The 15,545-nt window shown below is 44.8% G+C and overlaps 1 protein-coding gene across 1 annotated transcript in view; it reads left to right on the forward strand.

The window, feature by feature from the left end:
* LOC144819349 (UDP-glucuronosyltransferase 3A1-like) overlaps window positions 1-15,545 on the forward strand; it is a 511,982-nt gene that overhangs the window by 154,502 nt on the left and 341,935 nt on the right. Inside the window, exon 2 of the mRNA XM_078677287.1 lies at window positions 14,088-14,186. Within this exon, the coding sequence (XP_078533413.1) occupies window positions 14,088-14,186 (99 nt within the window). The remainder of the gene's footprint in view (window positions 1-14,087; window positions 14,187-15,545) is intronic.

A 15,545-nucleotide genomic window follows, 5' to 3' on the forward strand; every position in this document is an offset into this window, starting at 1 on the left:
AAGGCGGTGATGTTCAATTAAATCAGGTTCAGAAAATATATAAATGTGGGATAGAAAATGGTGTCATGTTGCAATGCCCAATGGAGGTATTTCATTCATCAGTGTGCACCTTATCAGGTTGCCATACACACACATACACTCACTAGTTGATCTAGGGGCTTTGAATCATAGTTCACACAAAGCCGTTATAAGTTAAATAAGGTTTCAAGGCATAGTCACAGTGGAACTTCTGTGGGAATAGAGGTACATTGAACCCTAGGCTGGGAGTCAGAATGTCAGAGTCATCTTTCGGTTGTTGGAACAGGTATTACAGGAACATTCGGAACCCCCTTAATTCTTTTTTAAGAGAAGGGGAGAGTGTTTAGGTGAGTGAAAGAAATGCTAGAGTCTCTAAGCATGGAATGGAAATGATTGACTCCTGGTTAATGGGTTCCAGTTTGGCTTGGTTATGATGCAAAGACTTCAGGTGGCCACCAGAAATGCTTTGTTGCTCAACAGCAAGGGGGTCTGTTGTCAGAGTAATTGCTTGTGTAAAATGCACCGTATTTACACTTGCTTTGAAGCTCGCACGTGGGAGTTAGAACAACCCCTTCTCTGTAGGGCTCAATGCCTTTTGGGCAAATATCATAAGGTGGAACCATAGAAAATAGTCTTAAATTGGGCTGCAGCATAATCTGGTAGCCTGGTTAGGAATGCCTCTGATGTGGAACGACATTATGGACTGAACCACATAACGGGAATAGTGCCGGATAAATATGGCATTATCTGAAGGAGGAGCCTCAACTCAAAGTACGACATGTGTGCTTTAACAGAGAGCTGGGAGTCAATATAGGATATAGGAGATAAGGGGCACGGCATGTGGAGCGGGATGAAGCCAACTGTATCCACCCTAGTGCTACAAGATTAGATCTGTAGGTCAGCTGCTGTAAAGCTGTGTGTACTGATGTTTGGCGCTCTCCTAGCTGGTGAACAGACTTCTTAAACATCCTATGTTGAGATATAAGTTAGTTATGGAAAGGATGGAACACTGCAGAGCCCCACATCAGAGCGACAGAAAAGAACTTCTGGCAGTCTCACCCTGGATGAATTATTGGCTTCCTGCCAGATATGAAAAGAATTGAAGAGAACATGTATCTCTGGACACAAGAATTGAAGGGTTAAAGGAAATAGTATTTTGATTTGTCATCAAAATTTGGCCAGCTGAATCTTCCTACCTGTTTATGCAAAACACAAAACATTTGACAGGCAGGTTTGTAACTGTCTTAAGTCCAAAGCAGTTGCACAACTCAAAAGTTTGCATGCACGTGTACAAGGGTTCTAAACCTAAGGATTCTTCTCTTCTACTACCAAAGCACAACCCTGAATGCAATTGTTAAACTTAGACAAATAGAGTTAAGTAACAGAAACATTATTCCCATCCTTTGGAATGCTTTGCAGATTTCCCAGGTGTTGGTATATGCTTTGAGATGATGGACTGTCATATCTATCAATGCACTTTCACTGTCTGGGAACACAGCCCTTACCTGCCTTCTTGTGTAAGGCTAGGGGTATGCGGAATGGATTCCATTAATGTCCAGCACTCTGGCTGGCTCAATACACGTTGCTTATGCCACATGGGTTACACACACCAACACACTTAATATTTACTCTGTTTGTTAGCACAAATGACTTGACAAGAGCATAAAAGCAGAACTTTACACGAGTCTGGCATAAGACCCCCACCAACAGTCATCTAGATAAAAAGGTCTGATAACACTATTCATCCCTAAAAACACAGGGGCATATTACCAACGATTAGCGATATTTATCGCTAACGATGCTTAGCAACACATTTTTTAATGCTAAGCATCGCCGGAAATTATCGCAGAGATAACTTGCTATTAGCAAGGTTTATCTCAGAAGTGATGAAAATCCTCACGCTTACTGCCAAATGAGAGATTATCGCTGGAAAACCAACGATAATCTCTCGAAGCATTGGCGTTAGCTTGATGATAGCGGCTCACAAACTTAGCCATGATATCCACTTTCCATAGGATATCATGGCTAAGTCAGGAAAATACCAGGTGTAAAAAAAGCAGTGCTAACCGCGGTTAGCGCTGCTTTTTTTATCACTAACAGGGTTAGCGAAATCCTTGATAATAGGAGAAATGTCGCTTAACAACATTTCTCCTATTATTTTTCTCTGGAACGCCCCCTTTGCATCTCATTAGAGATGCAAGGGGAAGCGTAAAGAAAAAGGGTGCTATCATGCGAATTTACGTGTTAGCACCCTGTTGCTGATAGGGAGATCATTTTATCTCCGCTTTCTTGGCTTTTAAAGCCAAAAAAGCGGAGATAAATCCCTTGATAATATGCCCCTCAGTATGCTGCCACCATCGCTCTACATGCCAAACCAGTCAGCAGGGATGGTAGTCCCCTGTGTCAAATGAGGTCAGGCTTGATATGCTAGGACTAGTACAGGACCTCTCCTAGTCAGGAACTTGCCAAGGCCTCTGTGCACACACTGGATCCGTGCGGTCAAAAGTCAGAATGACAGATATGCCTCAGAACTGGGGTTATACAATAATGCAGAGTTTATCACATGCAGCATATCATGAGTCATTGTGGAAGTTATACTCTTCTGGCATAAACTCAATTTGTGCATTGACGAGTAAATATGATTTAGCTGCTGAACTATCACAAGACATACTAAACAGAGACAAACTCTGTTCCAGATTCAGATAATGTGACTTGGCAAGACAAGCATCCGCAGATACAAAGGAATAAGCAGACCACTGGGAGGCATATTACTAGATGTGATCTTATTTACATTATTTCCACCTATTTTAGGAGCAGTTGATGGACTTGTTAGCAGCTGATTGTAGTACCTCCTTTATGTAGTCAATACTATGCACACCCCAATCTACACAGTGACTTGAGCATTCTTTCCTGGGCTTCTCAGCTGCCTTAGAGAGTCAGACAGACACACTCACTAGTATGTGACCGACAGCATTCTCGACCATGGACTTAAGGAGGATGAAACGCTGTATTACCATCACATGCAAGAAGGCCTGTGGGAAATCCGCTATGTTGTGGCTTAATGGGCAAACATACTTTTTGCCAGTGCTCTACACTATCTCACAACTCATAATTACATTCTGTGTATCATGGGCTCATAAACGAGGGAGGAAATGGGTGACTTGACTGTCGCGTATAGAGCTTTACATTAATAAAAGTTCTTTGTGCCCCGAACAATCATAGGGAAAAGACTCAGCAAAACAAGTCGCAATAACAATTGGTATCAGAAACTGACCTGGCTTCTTTCCACCTATCACCTCCTCTCCCATTTAAACCAATCATTATAAAATAACAAAAAAGGTAGAAGGGTGCACGCAGGAGATATGGAAAGAGGTGAAAGAGTAGGGGCTGGGGACAATTTTTCCAATGGAGCAGGTAAGTAGAATCTAGCTTCCAGGATAAGACATTGGCAGCAGTAGAACATAGACATCGAGGAAGGACTGCCCATTGTCTGACGTATTTATTTTTTCATATTCAATATTGCATATGTTTAATGTGAAATAGAACCAATGACATATTATCAAGATATATTATGTGGCAATGGCTTTACAACGTGCGTGATATGATGATATCAAGGAATATTTTTTTTTATTTATTGTCTTTTGGTAGCACAGACCTATTCTCATGGGCAATGAAACATTGCACATATACATAGCAAGAGGGCAATGTACAATTCAATCAGGTTTAGATTATATATAACTGAGGGATAACAAATGGTGTCAGGTTATGGTGCCCATTAGATGTATTTCAGCCCGCAGTGTGCATCTTATTAAATAGCCACACACACATACACTCCATCATTTGTCTAGGGGATTGCAGTCATTGTACATAGTTCACACAAAGCAGCACAAAGTAGTTATAAATTAAATCAGGTGGCAAGGCATAGTCATAGTGTAAAAGTGAGAGGCTCACTTTTAGAGTCCCCAAAGAATCTGTCAGACCTCTATCGTACCGCAGGCCCCGTCCTGATAGTTTTAGGCCTTTTAATAAGCTCACCGTAGAGGCACTGGACCGTGCACTCAGGCTATATCCTATTTCTTTTAATGGAATGCTGGAGAGCAATGTACTCTCCTTGGAGAACTGGTTACAGCTCTGCTCGTTGGAGCTGGCCCCTCCAACGACCCGGGTAGCAAAAGCCAGTAGGGCCTCGGCACCATGGTTTACGAAGGCTCTTCAAAAAAGTAAAAGCACATGTAAACGTCTGGAGAGAGTATGGCGGAAGAATTTAAACCCTCTGACAAAGCCATTCACAAACAGGCCTTAAAATTGAATTACTCCAAGGTCCGTGATGAAAAGAAACTCTTCTTATCCACCAAAGTTGAACAAGCTGGGAACAAGAGTAAGGAACTGTTTAAAATCGTCAAAGACTTTAACATCCCCAAATGCTATGGACAGCCCATTAACCCCGACCAGCGACTGGACTAACAGTTTAGCGCATTATTTCTTTGAGAAGATTACAATCATCCAAGATTCTTTTAAGGAGCTGCTCTGGATAGAGGGGCAAAATAGAGCTGCTCCTCTCAGAGTTAATTCTACTTTAGGTGCATCTCTCTAATAGTTTCCACCTATCCTACTAGATAAATCCCTCGAGTTAATGATGGCCCTGAAATCCGGTTCCCCGTGGACTCTTGTCTGGTGAGAGTCCTGATCTCAATTCCCAAAGCTATTAACCCAGCGGTTAACCTGGTTCTGAACTCCTCCTTGTCGTAGGGAATAATGCCTGAGAGCTGGAAACACGCAAGAATCCTCCCACAGTGAAAAAAAACCTACAGCAGACCTACTGATAGCGAGTAACTATAGGCCAATTTCACTGTTGCCTTTCTTTTTCAAAGTTTTCGAGAAATATGCAAACATAGCTACTACGGAATATGTGGAGGCCAATAACATTACATCCAAATCAGTCAGGGTTCAGAGAAAACTTCAGCACTGAGACGGCCCTACTAGAAGTCTCTGAAACTATCAAAACTACATTGGATAGTGGGGGCAATGCGGTACTGGTGCTATTGGATCTGTCTGCAGCTTTTGATAGCGAGCCCCATGACCGACTCCTGGAAAGGCTTCAGGATTGCGGCATTGGTGGCACGGTTCTCAAATGGTAGACCTCCTTTTTAAGGGGCCGCCAGCAAACAGTATGGTCCCGCCCCCTTTCTCGACCCCTATCACTCCAATGAAAGTTGGAGTTCCCCATGGCTCTATTTTAAGTCAGGTCTTGTTTAATGTGTATATGCCCCCCTTGCACTCTTAGCGAAGGAATACGGCGCTAAAATTGTATCTTATGCCGATGACACGTAACTTCTGTTCACCTGTGAGAAGGGTTCCGTGTTCAGAGGCAGTGAGATAAACACCTGCCTAACGGAGGTGTTTTCCTGGCTTAGCGGGAACCAATTAAAGTGTTATCCCGAAATATCAGGGATTATTATTTTTTTGGTTCCAATTCAAGTGAGGCCACTGGACGATGTCCGCAGTTACCACCGTAAAAAACCTTGGGGTGAATAAATGTAAACCTTTTCACACCATGCACGTTCAGAAGGGCTATTCCAATGACTACTGTCATTAACCAGAAGGTTAGAGAACGCAAGTCTTTAGGACAGGAGAAATGCCACATAGCGACTGTTTGTGATGGATGGATTCGACATGTCCATGAAAACCCAAATTCAAACTGTGGCTGGCACCTGCTTTGGGCTGCTAAAAATGCTTAAGAACTTCCTCCCACTGTTCTCGGTCCCCCTCAGAAAGACGGTAGTTCAGGCCCTGATTGCATCAAGGCTGGACTACGCAAATGTTTTTATTTAGGCTTACCAGAATATCTATTAGGTCGCCTGCAGGTGATCCAGAATGCGGCGGCCAGAGCTACTCTTATGGTGGGTCCCAGGGTTCATATGACCCCCCACCTGAAATCTCTTCATTGGCTTCCTGTATGTAAGAGGGTCCAGTTTAAAGCTCTCACCTTGGCCTTTAAGGTCCTACACAACTCAGTGCCCATTATATTAGGAAAAGGATCCCCCACTACACCCCCAGACAGACAATAAGGTCCTCGATGCACTACCTTGTGACCATCCCTAGGTTTCTCGTTCCCACATAGGCGGCCGCTCTTTTCAAGTGGTGGCAACCCGTTTGGGTAACGGTCTGCCACCTTCTCTTAGACAGACATCTGATTTAGGTGCATTCATGAGGAAATTAAAAACCTGGCTATTTCAACAGTAGTGCAAGTCCGTTGCTGGGAGCACACTCGGCCTGTTTAGCGGTCTTTAGCGCCGGGACACTGTGGAATAGCCACGCGCTGTACAAATAGCCAATTACATTACATTACATGGAACCCTGTGCTAGGATTCAGAAGGTTTGAGGCCTCTGCAGCTTGTTTTCGTAGATATTGCAGGAAAATTTTTAACCCCCTAAATATTTTTTTAAGAGAAGGAGAGAGTTTTAAGGTCAGTGAAAGATATGCTAGAGTCTCGAAGCATGGAATAGAAACGATTGACTCCTGGTTAGTTGCTTACTGGGCTCCAGTCTGGCTTGCTGTTTACATACCAAGCATTTCTGGTTCAGGAGTCCACCAAAAATGAGTAGTTCGTCTACAGCAAGGTAGTCAGTTTTTCGAAATAATTGCTTGTAAAAAATGAACCACGTTTACAGTTGGATTCAGTTCAGTTCAGTTCAGCAATTCTTTATTCGGCAGGACAGGCCACAAAAGACACATGAACAGCATTGCACAGCATAATAATACAACATTGTTAAAAGAGAATTCCATAACTAAAACATCAAATTAATACAATTCATTAAAACACTAAAATATCTCAATCGATGAATATCAGCAAACACAAATAAATACAAACGGTGCTCATAGAAATGATTGAATGTGCAAATTGTCAATGGTAAAAACCACTAAAAGCAAGATTAAAAAGGGAGAAAAGAAAATCGCACGAAACAAGTGTGCCAACCATATAAAAGAAATCTATCACAACACTAAGTAATATATTAACCCTCCATCAGTCTGCGGGGTCTGATAGCAGCTTTTAAAAAGAGCATATTCTTAGACAGATATTCGGAGTGTTGAACAATTGCAGATGATACCGCACTTAATTGCATCTGCGATAACCAAGTTTTTTATAACAAAGGCTTGAGAAAGTGCGTTTGTGCTATTTTTAGTAAGCACAAAAAACATTTATCGCAACAAGGACTGTTCAGATAGGTTATCACACGGGTAAGTTAGCATGAGAACCAGCAAAACACAAAAGACACCATACAGAGTTAGATCTAAACCGAAAAAGCGAAGATTGCTCCGAGTGAGTTAATTCAAGTCCAAGATAGAAAACTGGCTCACCAGAAGTAAGCAGCCTATAATAAAGTGACACTGTGCTTTTCGTACTCACCAGTGCAAATCTTCACAGAGCTGAATATATAAAAGCTTAACAATTAATTTATCCTTTTTCTTTATAGCTGTAGGTAGAGAAAAGAGAGAGGACAACCCCAAGGTCTTCAAAGAGTTAGATATGTAACTCAGCCATGGTATAGCACATCCTTTATCCAGGCCGAGACAATCCTAAATAATATCCCTGCACAGCTTGCCATGGGGATTCACCCCGATATTGATCCAAACCAACAGGGGTACGAAATGGACTATATCCTCAATGTATTGCTGATCAAGCTCTGTGTGGAGGATATAACTTGAAGCTGTTGGAGGGAGGTGTAAAAACTTTCGAGAAATACGTTTTTCGTCAGGCCAAAGTGAAGAGGCATGTTGGTAACACCAAACTGCTGACCTATACACTGCTCCAAAGATACAATAAGTTCTCTATACTTTAAACAAGGGAGAAATAGTACCTTTAAATAAGGGGTTCGAGAGATAAGAAATGGCTCCCTCTGATCTGCTGAGCTTCAAGAGACAGCAAAACACACATGATGATGGACTGAATGTTGCACAATGGCAAAACATTTACCCCCAGTCACAGATCTGGGTTTAATCCATCGTTATTTTGCTCACCACGCCACCCCAGTTCAGACATGGCCATATGCAAATCAGTCTTGACCCTGTGCCTCATGGGAACAGTCCAGACCGAACTGCCAAGCCATGTTTTCCCTGGGCCGGATTCAAGCAGCCTAGGACTGGTTTCTGGCTATCACAGTTCTGGGTTTAATCCATCGTCAAGCTATCCTGGCTGAAGATGGCTGATAGCCAGAAACCGGTCCTAGGATGCTTGATTCTGGTCCAGGTAAGAAATGGCTTGGCAGTTCCGTCTGGACTGTTCCCATGAGGCACAGGGTCAGACTGATTTGCATATGGCCATGTCTGAACTGGGGTGGCAGAGTGGGCTAAAGAACGGTGATGGATTAAAACCAGATCTGTTGACTGGGTGTGAGTGTTTGATTGGTTCATATGCTCCGTCCATCACCATCCCCTTTTGTACGAGCTTCAAGAGACAGCAAGTCACCTGTACGTGCCAGGTGCCAGCAGAGTTAAATGTGATTCGCAGGTAACTAAACTCTTTAACTCCAATCAAAGATTGTACTTTAGCAATAAGTCTGCTTGAGGTACTTTTACCAAGCCAACAAGACATGATTGGTTACTTGCCGTAATTTGTGGTCAGATATAGTTTTCTTATAAAGAGCACAAAGCATTCCACTAGTGCGCTTAAAGATTTTGGTGTGCGTGCCAGCAGGACCGCATTGTCCACGTACAACAAAGCCGGTACCTGGACTCCGGCAATTTTAGGGGTATCACGTGACTGGATGTCAGTGTATGTCACTTGCTTTTAGTTAAGACTATTTAGGAAAGAACATCATAACTTTATTGACCAAAAGTGGTAAAGGGATCATGACTCAGAACACTGTTGCAGAACGATACAAGTGATTTTTTACATAGTAGTGAGTGCACAACTGACCAAAAATATACCTATTATATTAGTATTCTAGCAATCAGGAAAAAGAGGTTTAGCTATATTGGAAAATAGAGAGTTTTACAAATATAGAAACTATAAAAGAATGCAGACATTTTCGGTCTTTTTAAGCAGTTACTATAGCCGATAGATCAGCATCAGGTCAATCATCCACAATCATGGAGTACGATAGACAACCACTGCCCTTGGGTTGTGATGGCACACACGGAATAGTTTCATGGTGTTTGTAATATAGTTGACAGTCTAGTAGTTGGGATGGGAGGAGCTAGATGGGCTGAGGGGAAGAGGAGGAGTCAGAACAGGATGAGGGCAGTTAGAGTAGGGACAGGGTCGAGACAAGTTGTATTAAATAAAGCTCTGACATATAAGAACCTGTGTCTGTGGTTCTTTGTAGCAGGATGCTACAACTGGCGAGGAGGGTGGGATGTGCATGACTGCAGCCCACAGAACCACCTGAATGTGCCCTGTCCCCTGCAGCGTCGAGAGAAGAGATCCGCTGCAGTGAGGTGCTGACACCTGGAGAAAGAAGCCAGCAGTAGGTGACCCTGACGCTCCAGCGACGTTGGGGAGCACTGAGGGAGCCACTGCAGCGAGCGCTGAAACGCTCGAGAAGGAGAAGCTGTTTCGCGCTAAAAGCGCGAGTCCCGCCGGATGCGTGCAACTTAGCACCTGTGAGAGAGCAGGAGTCGAGAGCTCACCCCGACCCTGTTCAGCGACCCCTAGAGCGAGACTAAGGTCCCCCGACGTGGAGGACGCCGTCCTCAAGAGCCTGGTAACAAGCGCTGCCAAGCGCGCTGAATTGGAAGCCCGGGTGCCGGTGGAGGTCGGAAAACCTCACGCCCGATGCGTGAGGTTTGGCATGCTGTCGGCGTAAGAGAGCGGGAACTGCGAAGGTGAGCTGGGAGCCCACCCCAATCTCACCTGATGACTGTTATGGCCGAAAGAGAGTGAATCCTGGGGTGGACTGCCCCCGCGAAGGTCCACTGCCAAGCGCTGCTGAGCGCGGTAAAATTGGAGCCCGGCGTCGGAAAACCTCACGCCGGATGCGTGGGTTTTGGCACGCCGCCGCCGAAGGACCCTGCAAAGTAAGGCGGGAGCCCACCCCAACCTCACCTGACTGTAGCCTTGACCAGAGGGAGCCAAATCCGGAGCATGCTGACCCTGGGAGCAACTGCCGGTGAGTCCTGTGTGAAGAATCGGGTCGAATGAAGAGAGAGAAAGTAGTGCCTGCAGATAATCACGGTGGCCATCTTTGAGTCAGGCAACTTTTGGGACATCCTCCCTGTGCAAACTGTGGGCGGCCATTTTGAGGTCAGGCGAGCTGAGTTTAACAACAAGCATTGGCGAACATAACAGAAACAAGCATTGGCGAAGACCAAACAAGCATTGGCGAAGACCAAACAAGCATTGGCGAAGACCAAACACGCATTGGCGAAGACCAAACAAGCACTGGCGAAGACCAAACAAGCACTGGCGAAGGCCAAACAAGTACTGTCAAGAGCCAACAGACAAGCCGTGGCGAGTAGAAACCAACAAGCAGTGGCGAAAGCAAATAAACAAGCATTGGTACATGCAAGTCAACAAGCCTTGGTATGTTCAAATAAACATGCACTGGTAAATGCCAAGAAATAGGCATTGGTAAGGCAAATACTTAAGCGTGAATAACGGCGCGTGAACAACAATGAACAAGTTTTGGCAACCAAGACAGAAGAAGCACATGCAAACACGAGAGTGAATCAACTAACAAGCACGAGCAACCACAAGAGTGACTTACCGAACATGCATTGACAAAACAAAATGTCAGCACGGGTGGAAACGCGAACATTGAGAAACGCAAGCGAATGCGCAGTGGAGTATGTAATGAAGTAACACGTGTCTATAAAATAAAAGAGGCACAAGCGAACACAAGGACCAAGCAAAGACAATAGCACAATGGAGCAAGCATAAGCAAATGCAAGAGACAGATAAAGACGACACTGAACACAAACCAAAGAGCGCCGAAGAGAGAAGAACTGCTGAGCAGAACTGCAAAAGACCCAGAGGAGGGCAGTCCTACAGAGGACCCCGGAGAGAGTAGAACCATCCAAGTTCATTCACCGGCGCATACTGTGATGGTTACAAAGACTATCAATTTCTAAGCAAACGACCAGACCAAAGACCTTAACCAGACTCTCCCTCTCTCATGGCGGGAAGAGACGTAGCACAGCGGGTCACTCCAGACATTGAAGTACCACCTCCAGCGGTGCAGACTGATGGGTGGATCTCGGATCTCAAACGACACTGGTGGCTCGAAGCTTTGGAAGATTTCTTAAAAGCCAATGGTGAACAAAGAGAGAGAAAATGTCTGATACTACTCCTCCATCTGGTGGGTCCTGAGGGCCGCTGCCCAATCAGGACATTTTCCAAAGAGCAGACAGACATCTATAAAAGACTCCAAAGGGAGCTCTGTGCCCATCTCAACGCACAGACAGATGTGGATCAGAATCGCATAGTTTTCAATACAGCACGGCAGGAACCAGGCGAACCGTTGCCAAACTTCATCACTCGGTTACAAAGTCTGGTACGAGGCTGCCACTTCAACACTTTTACAAATGAGGATGCGGTTCGACTTCGGATCGTTGAAGGTTGCACAAACCCTGACACCAAGCGCAAGATCCTGCAAGGGCATTGGTCGTTAAAGGAAATCATCAAGAAGGCCGAAATTGGAATGCAGATAAAAGCAAGAGACGGATTCAAGGACGTGCACCTGAGAGCAAACCATCAAGATACCTGGGAAGATAGAACTCAGAAAACAAACGAAACTGAAAGGAGAGAGAGGGAAGGCAGACCAGCAAAAAGACAACGGGAAAGATACAGCGACAAAGAAAGTGACAAGGATTACTCAGAGTCAGACTCCTCAGCGTCGGACTACTCAAAGTCAACCAAGAATTACTCCGAGTCAGATGACTCTGAGTCAACCATCCAAAAGACAATTCCAAAGAGTTATTCACCCCTCAAGAGTTCCTCAAGGAGTCATTCAAAGTATGACACACAGTACTCTGATGAGGAAAGAGCGTCAAGTGGGACAGATCGCACTCCTGGACAAGAGGGCGTCCTGCACAACAAGTGGGAGAGAAAGACAAACCCTAGAAGAAGGGGTCGCACTGGTCAACACCTGAAGTCGGCGCAGGAACATCAGTCGTCAAGCAGTGAAGACGAGTCCAAGGAAACATCTGGCAGGAGACCACATCAACCCCAGATCAGAGGTGTTAGAGCACCAAACAAGCGTGAAGGAGAAACAGGTCGCACAAGACGGACTGATCCTCCACAGCAACGAACCAGAAAAGATCCATGCACTTTTGGCTCCTGCGACAACGAAGAAATGGAGAGGAAATCGTTAACTTCAGGCAAGAAGGACAAAGAGGCAACAGCTTGGGATCAAGCACAAGGAACAAGCACGGGGTCATCAAACAAACCCCCAAATGAGACAACATTGAAGATGCTCCAACAAAGGCACACGGAGAAGCATCTCAAAGACAATTCAAAGGGAAAGAGCAATTTGTCACTGACTACGGAATTCAAAAATCCATTACCCAAGACAGTTTCAAAGAAATGTTTGAGAAGGAATGGGAAGAAGGATCTCTCTGATGCGGAGCGCACATCCATCCAATCCTGGAAGTTGACAAAAGACTTCTCTGACCCAGAAAGCACGTCTATGGCCAGGAACTCCTCTGGTTCAGAGAGCGCATCTGTCCGATCCTTTAAAAGGGGTATGGCCCAGACCTCCTCTGATTCCGAGAGCGCATCTGCCCGATCCTGGAAGTCGACCAAAGACTTCTCTGAGCCAGAGAACATGTCTGTCCAATCCCGTGAGTCGACCAAGTCATGGTCCCGACAACAGACATGGCGTCAACCACCCGAACGCACCATGGAACCAAAGGACATCCTTCCCGTCAAGAGCAACATGTCACACACTAAGGTCTCTGAATACTCAGTCACTCCACCGGACAACCTGTCATGTCAGTCACAAGTATATCCAGACACAGATCAGACACTGTCACCCCTGAAGGGGTCCGCAAGGCTGACTCACAGGACCTACAAAAGGAAAACAGAGACAGTGGACCTTAGTAACCGGATGGGAAAGGACCAGCCAGTCACTCCGCAAGGAAAGCCGGACGTGTCAGGAGAGAGGGATCATCAGATGAGAGAGAAACATGCCTATGCACAGAAGCCGGACGTGTCAGTAGAGAAATATCATCAGATGAGAGAGAAACATGCCTATGCACCGATAGCTCACGAGCTCGCCAGACAACCCGAGGCCGTGAATGAGTTATCGAACCAAACCAAGACAGTCTCATCAGGTAACACCGTACTGTCTGGTATACATGTCTCTGAATTTGAGGGCAGTGCTGCCCTCGGCCGGACAAGACAAAGGGAAGCAAAAGTAGATGCGGGTGCTCGGAAGAGGACCGGAACATTATCCTCTCGTGAAAGAGATCGAGCATCTGAACCAACCGTAGTTACACCACCGGAAGGAAACATGAGGACTGCGGACCGTGAGAGTAAACAGTTTACACGCAATGTGGTCAAGAATGCCTTGATCAAGACAACAGAAAGATTGACCAAAGCCAAGCCCACCACTGATTCGACACTACTGAAGCTTGAAAAACAGGCCGTCCGCCGACCCGTGTGGTGGATTGAAGAATTGCGAACACTTAAGACATTAAGCTCATTTTGTTAAGAAAGGGGGAGATGTAATATAGTTGACAGTCTAGTAGTTGGGATGGGAGGAGCTAGATGGGCTGAGGGGAAGAGGAGGAGTCAGAACAGGATGAGGGCAGTTAGAGTAGGGACAGGGTCGAGACAAGTTGTATTAAATAAAGCTCTGACATATAAGAACCTGTGTCTGTGGTTCTTTGTAGCAGGATGCTACAGTGTTTACAGCAGTTGGATTCTTCAATGCATGATTAGAAATAAATAAATGAAAACATTGTTGTAGTTGCAGAACAATTTAATGTGTGTCCATTAATACTATGAAATGACGAGAAAGTCCTAGGAAACTGTTTACACAGAATGAGGTAAACTTTTTGTCTGCAGTCAGAATATATTATATATAGCTAATGTTTCCCTTTGTGTTTTTTAATGTGCATCATTTAGGAGGAAGCCATTACCTTCTGATGAGTGAGATTTCGCATGTTCTTCAGAAGAGCGGTCATGAAGTCACAATGTTGCATTCTGGAAATATCAGTATCCCAGGTATATGAATTCTCTTTGAGTATGGATATTGCATTGTACTGATAGTGTGTTCAAGATGCACAGTATTTCTGTGAAAATTGCAGCGCCTTCCAAAATAACAACAGGCTCTTTCCAGTTTTCTTTTTGTTTCTTCCCATGCAAAGAAATATTAAAAAACTGAGAGTACTCATTTCAGCAGAGGAATCTGCTGTGGCTTGTAATCTTATCAACTAGGTTTATGTGCTGTCATTGAAGGAAATACAGAGTGGACAACATGGTTACAACATTCCCAGGTTCCTTTTTGGCCCACTTTCCGTCTAGCGATAACCGGCCACATCGCAGTAACAAAAGTGGTGGTTACCTCGGCTTCTCTACTAGTATACAAATGTGTCCTGCATCCTAGCCAAGTCACATTTTAAAGAAATGAAGAGATGGAAGCTTTCTCCAAGATCTGATTTTGAATGGGATCCACCCCAGGTTGGCCCTAGCCACTTTTTTTGTTTAAACTTATATTTTTTAGTATTTTACATAATAGCATTTAGAAAAATACAATCACAACAGCCTTTCATACACCAATTGAATTACAATACAGTGCACTGACAGGAGACCCTTCCCCGTCACTTTGCGTCCAGCTATTATGGCAGCCGCCAGTGGTGAGGGTCTACAACAATCACAGTACATGCAGAAGGAACAGCTCTTTGTCTCGATAGCAGTGCTAGAAGAAATCGCAGTCTTGTGGTGCCCTATCCATTCGTCACATACTTTTAATTATAAGATGGTCAAATCTGTTTTAGGAATGAGCTTCCTAGGGGATTCCTCCTGCATGATACTTAGCAAACTCAACTGGCAACTAAGAAGTGCAGGGTGGTGCAAAGAGCTTTCAGAATCTACGAAAACAAACCAGAGGGCTTAAACTACCGGGGGGAGTTCTAACTAGGTTCCAGCTGACGGGCTTTCACATCTTGGTCACAAGTTCACAACTGACCATGGCGTGGGGTTCGGGGGGTCCCAGACATCCACATCATACACCACTGTGGGAGACCACTAGGTCACCCCTCTACTGACTACTATTCTTCCACACCACTTAGTTGGGGCTGTCCCCTAGCCCTAACCACCTTGAAAAGCCAGACGGACCAAGGGGGACGCAGAGTTCCAGATTTTGAGATTTATTATCTTTCGGCATAAGCTCAGTGGATTTAAACCTTAGTTAACTTGGTAAGGAAGGGAAGCCAAAAAAATGGCTCAAATTACTCAATATCCACCTACGTTTGCACAATGCTGTCACTGAAAGATCCTTCACCCCTCATCTGCCACTCAGTTCTATCCACCCAACATCCCACTATCTTTGCAATTTGCGCTCCCACCCATAAAGGACAGGAC

This window comes from Lissotriton helveticus, chromosome 2_1 (genome assembly GCF_964261635.1).
Source record: "Lissotriton helveticus chromosome 2_1, aLisHel1.1, whole genome shotgun sequence".
In the NCBI taxonomy this organism is placed as follows: Eukaryota; Metazoa; Chordata; class Amphibia; order Caudata; family Salamandridae; genus Lissotriton; species Lissotriton helveticus.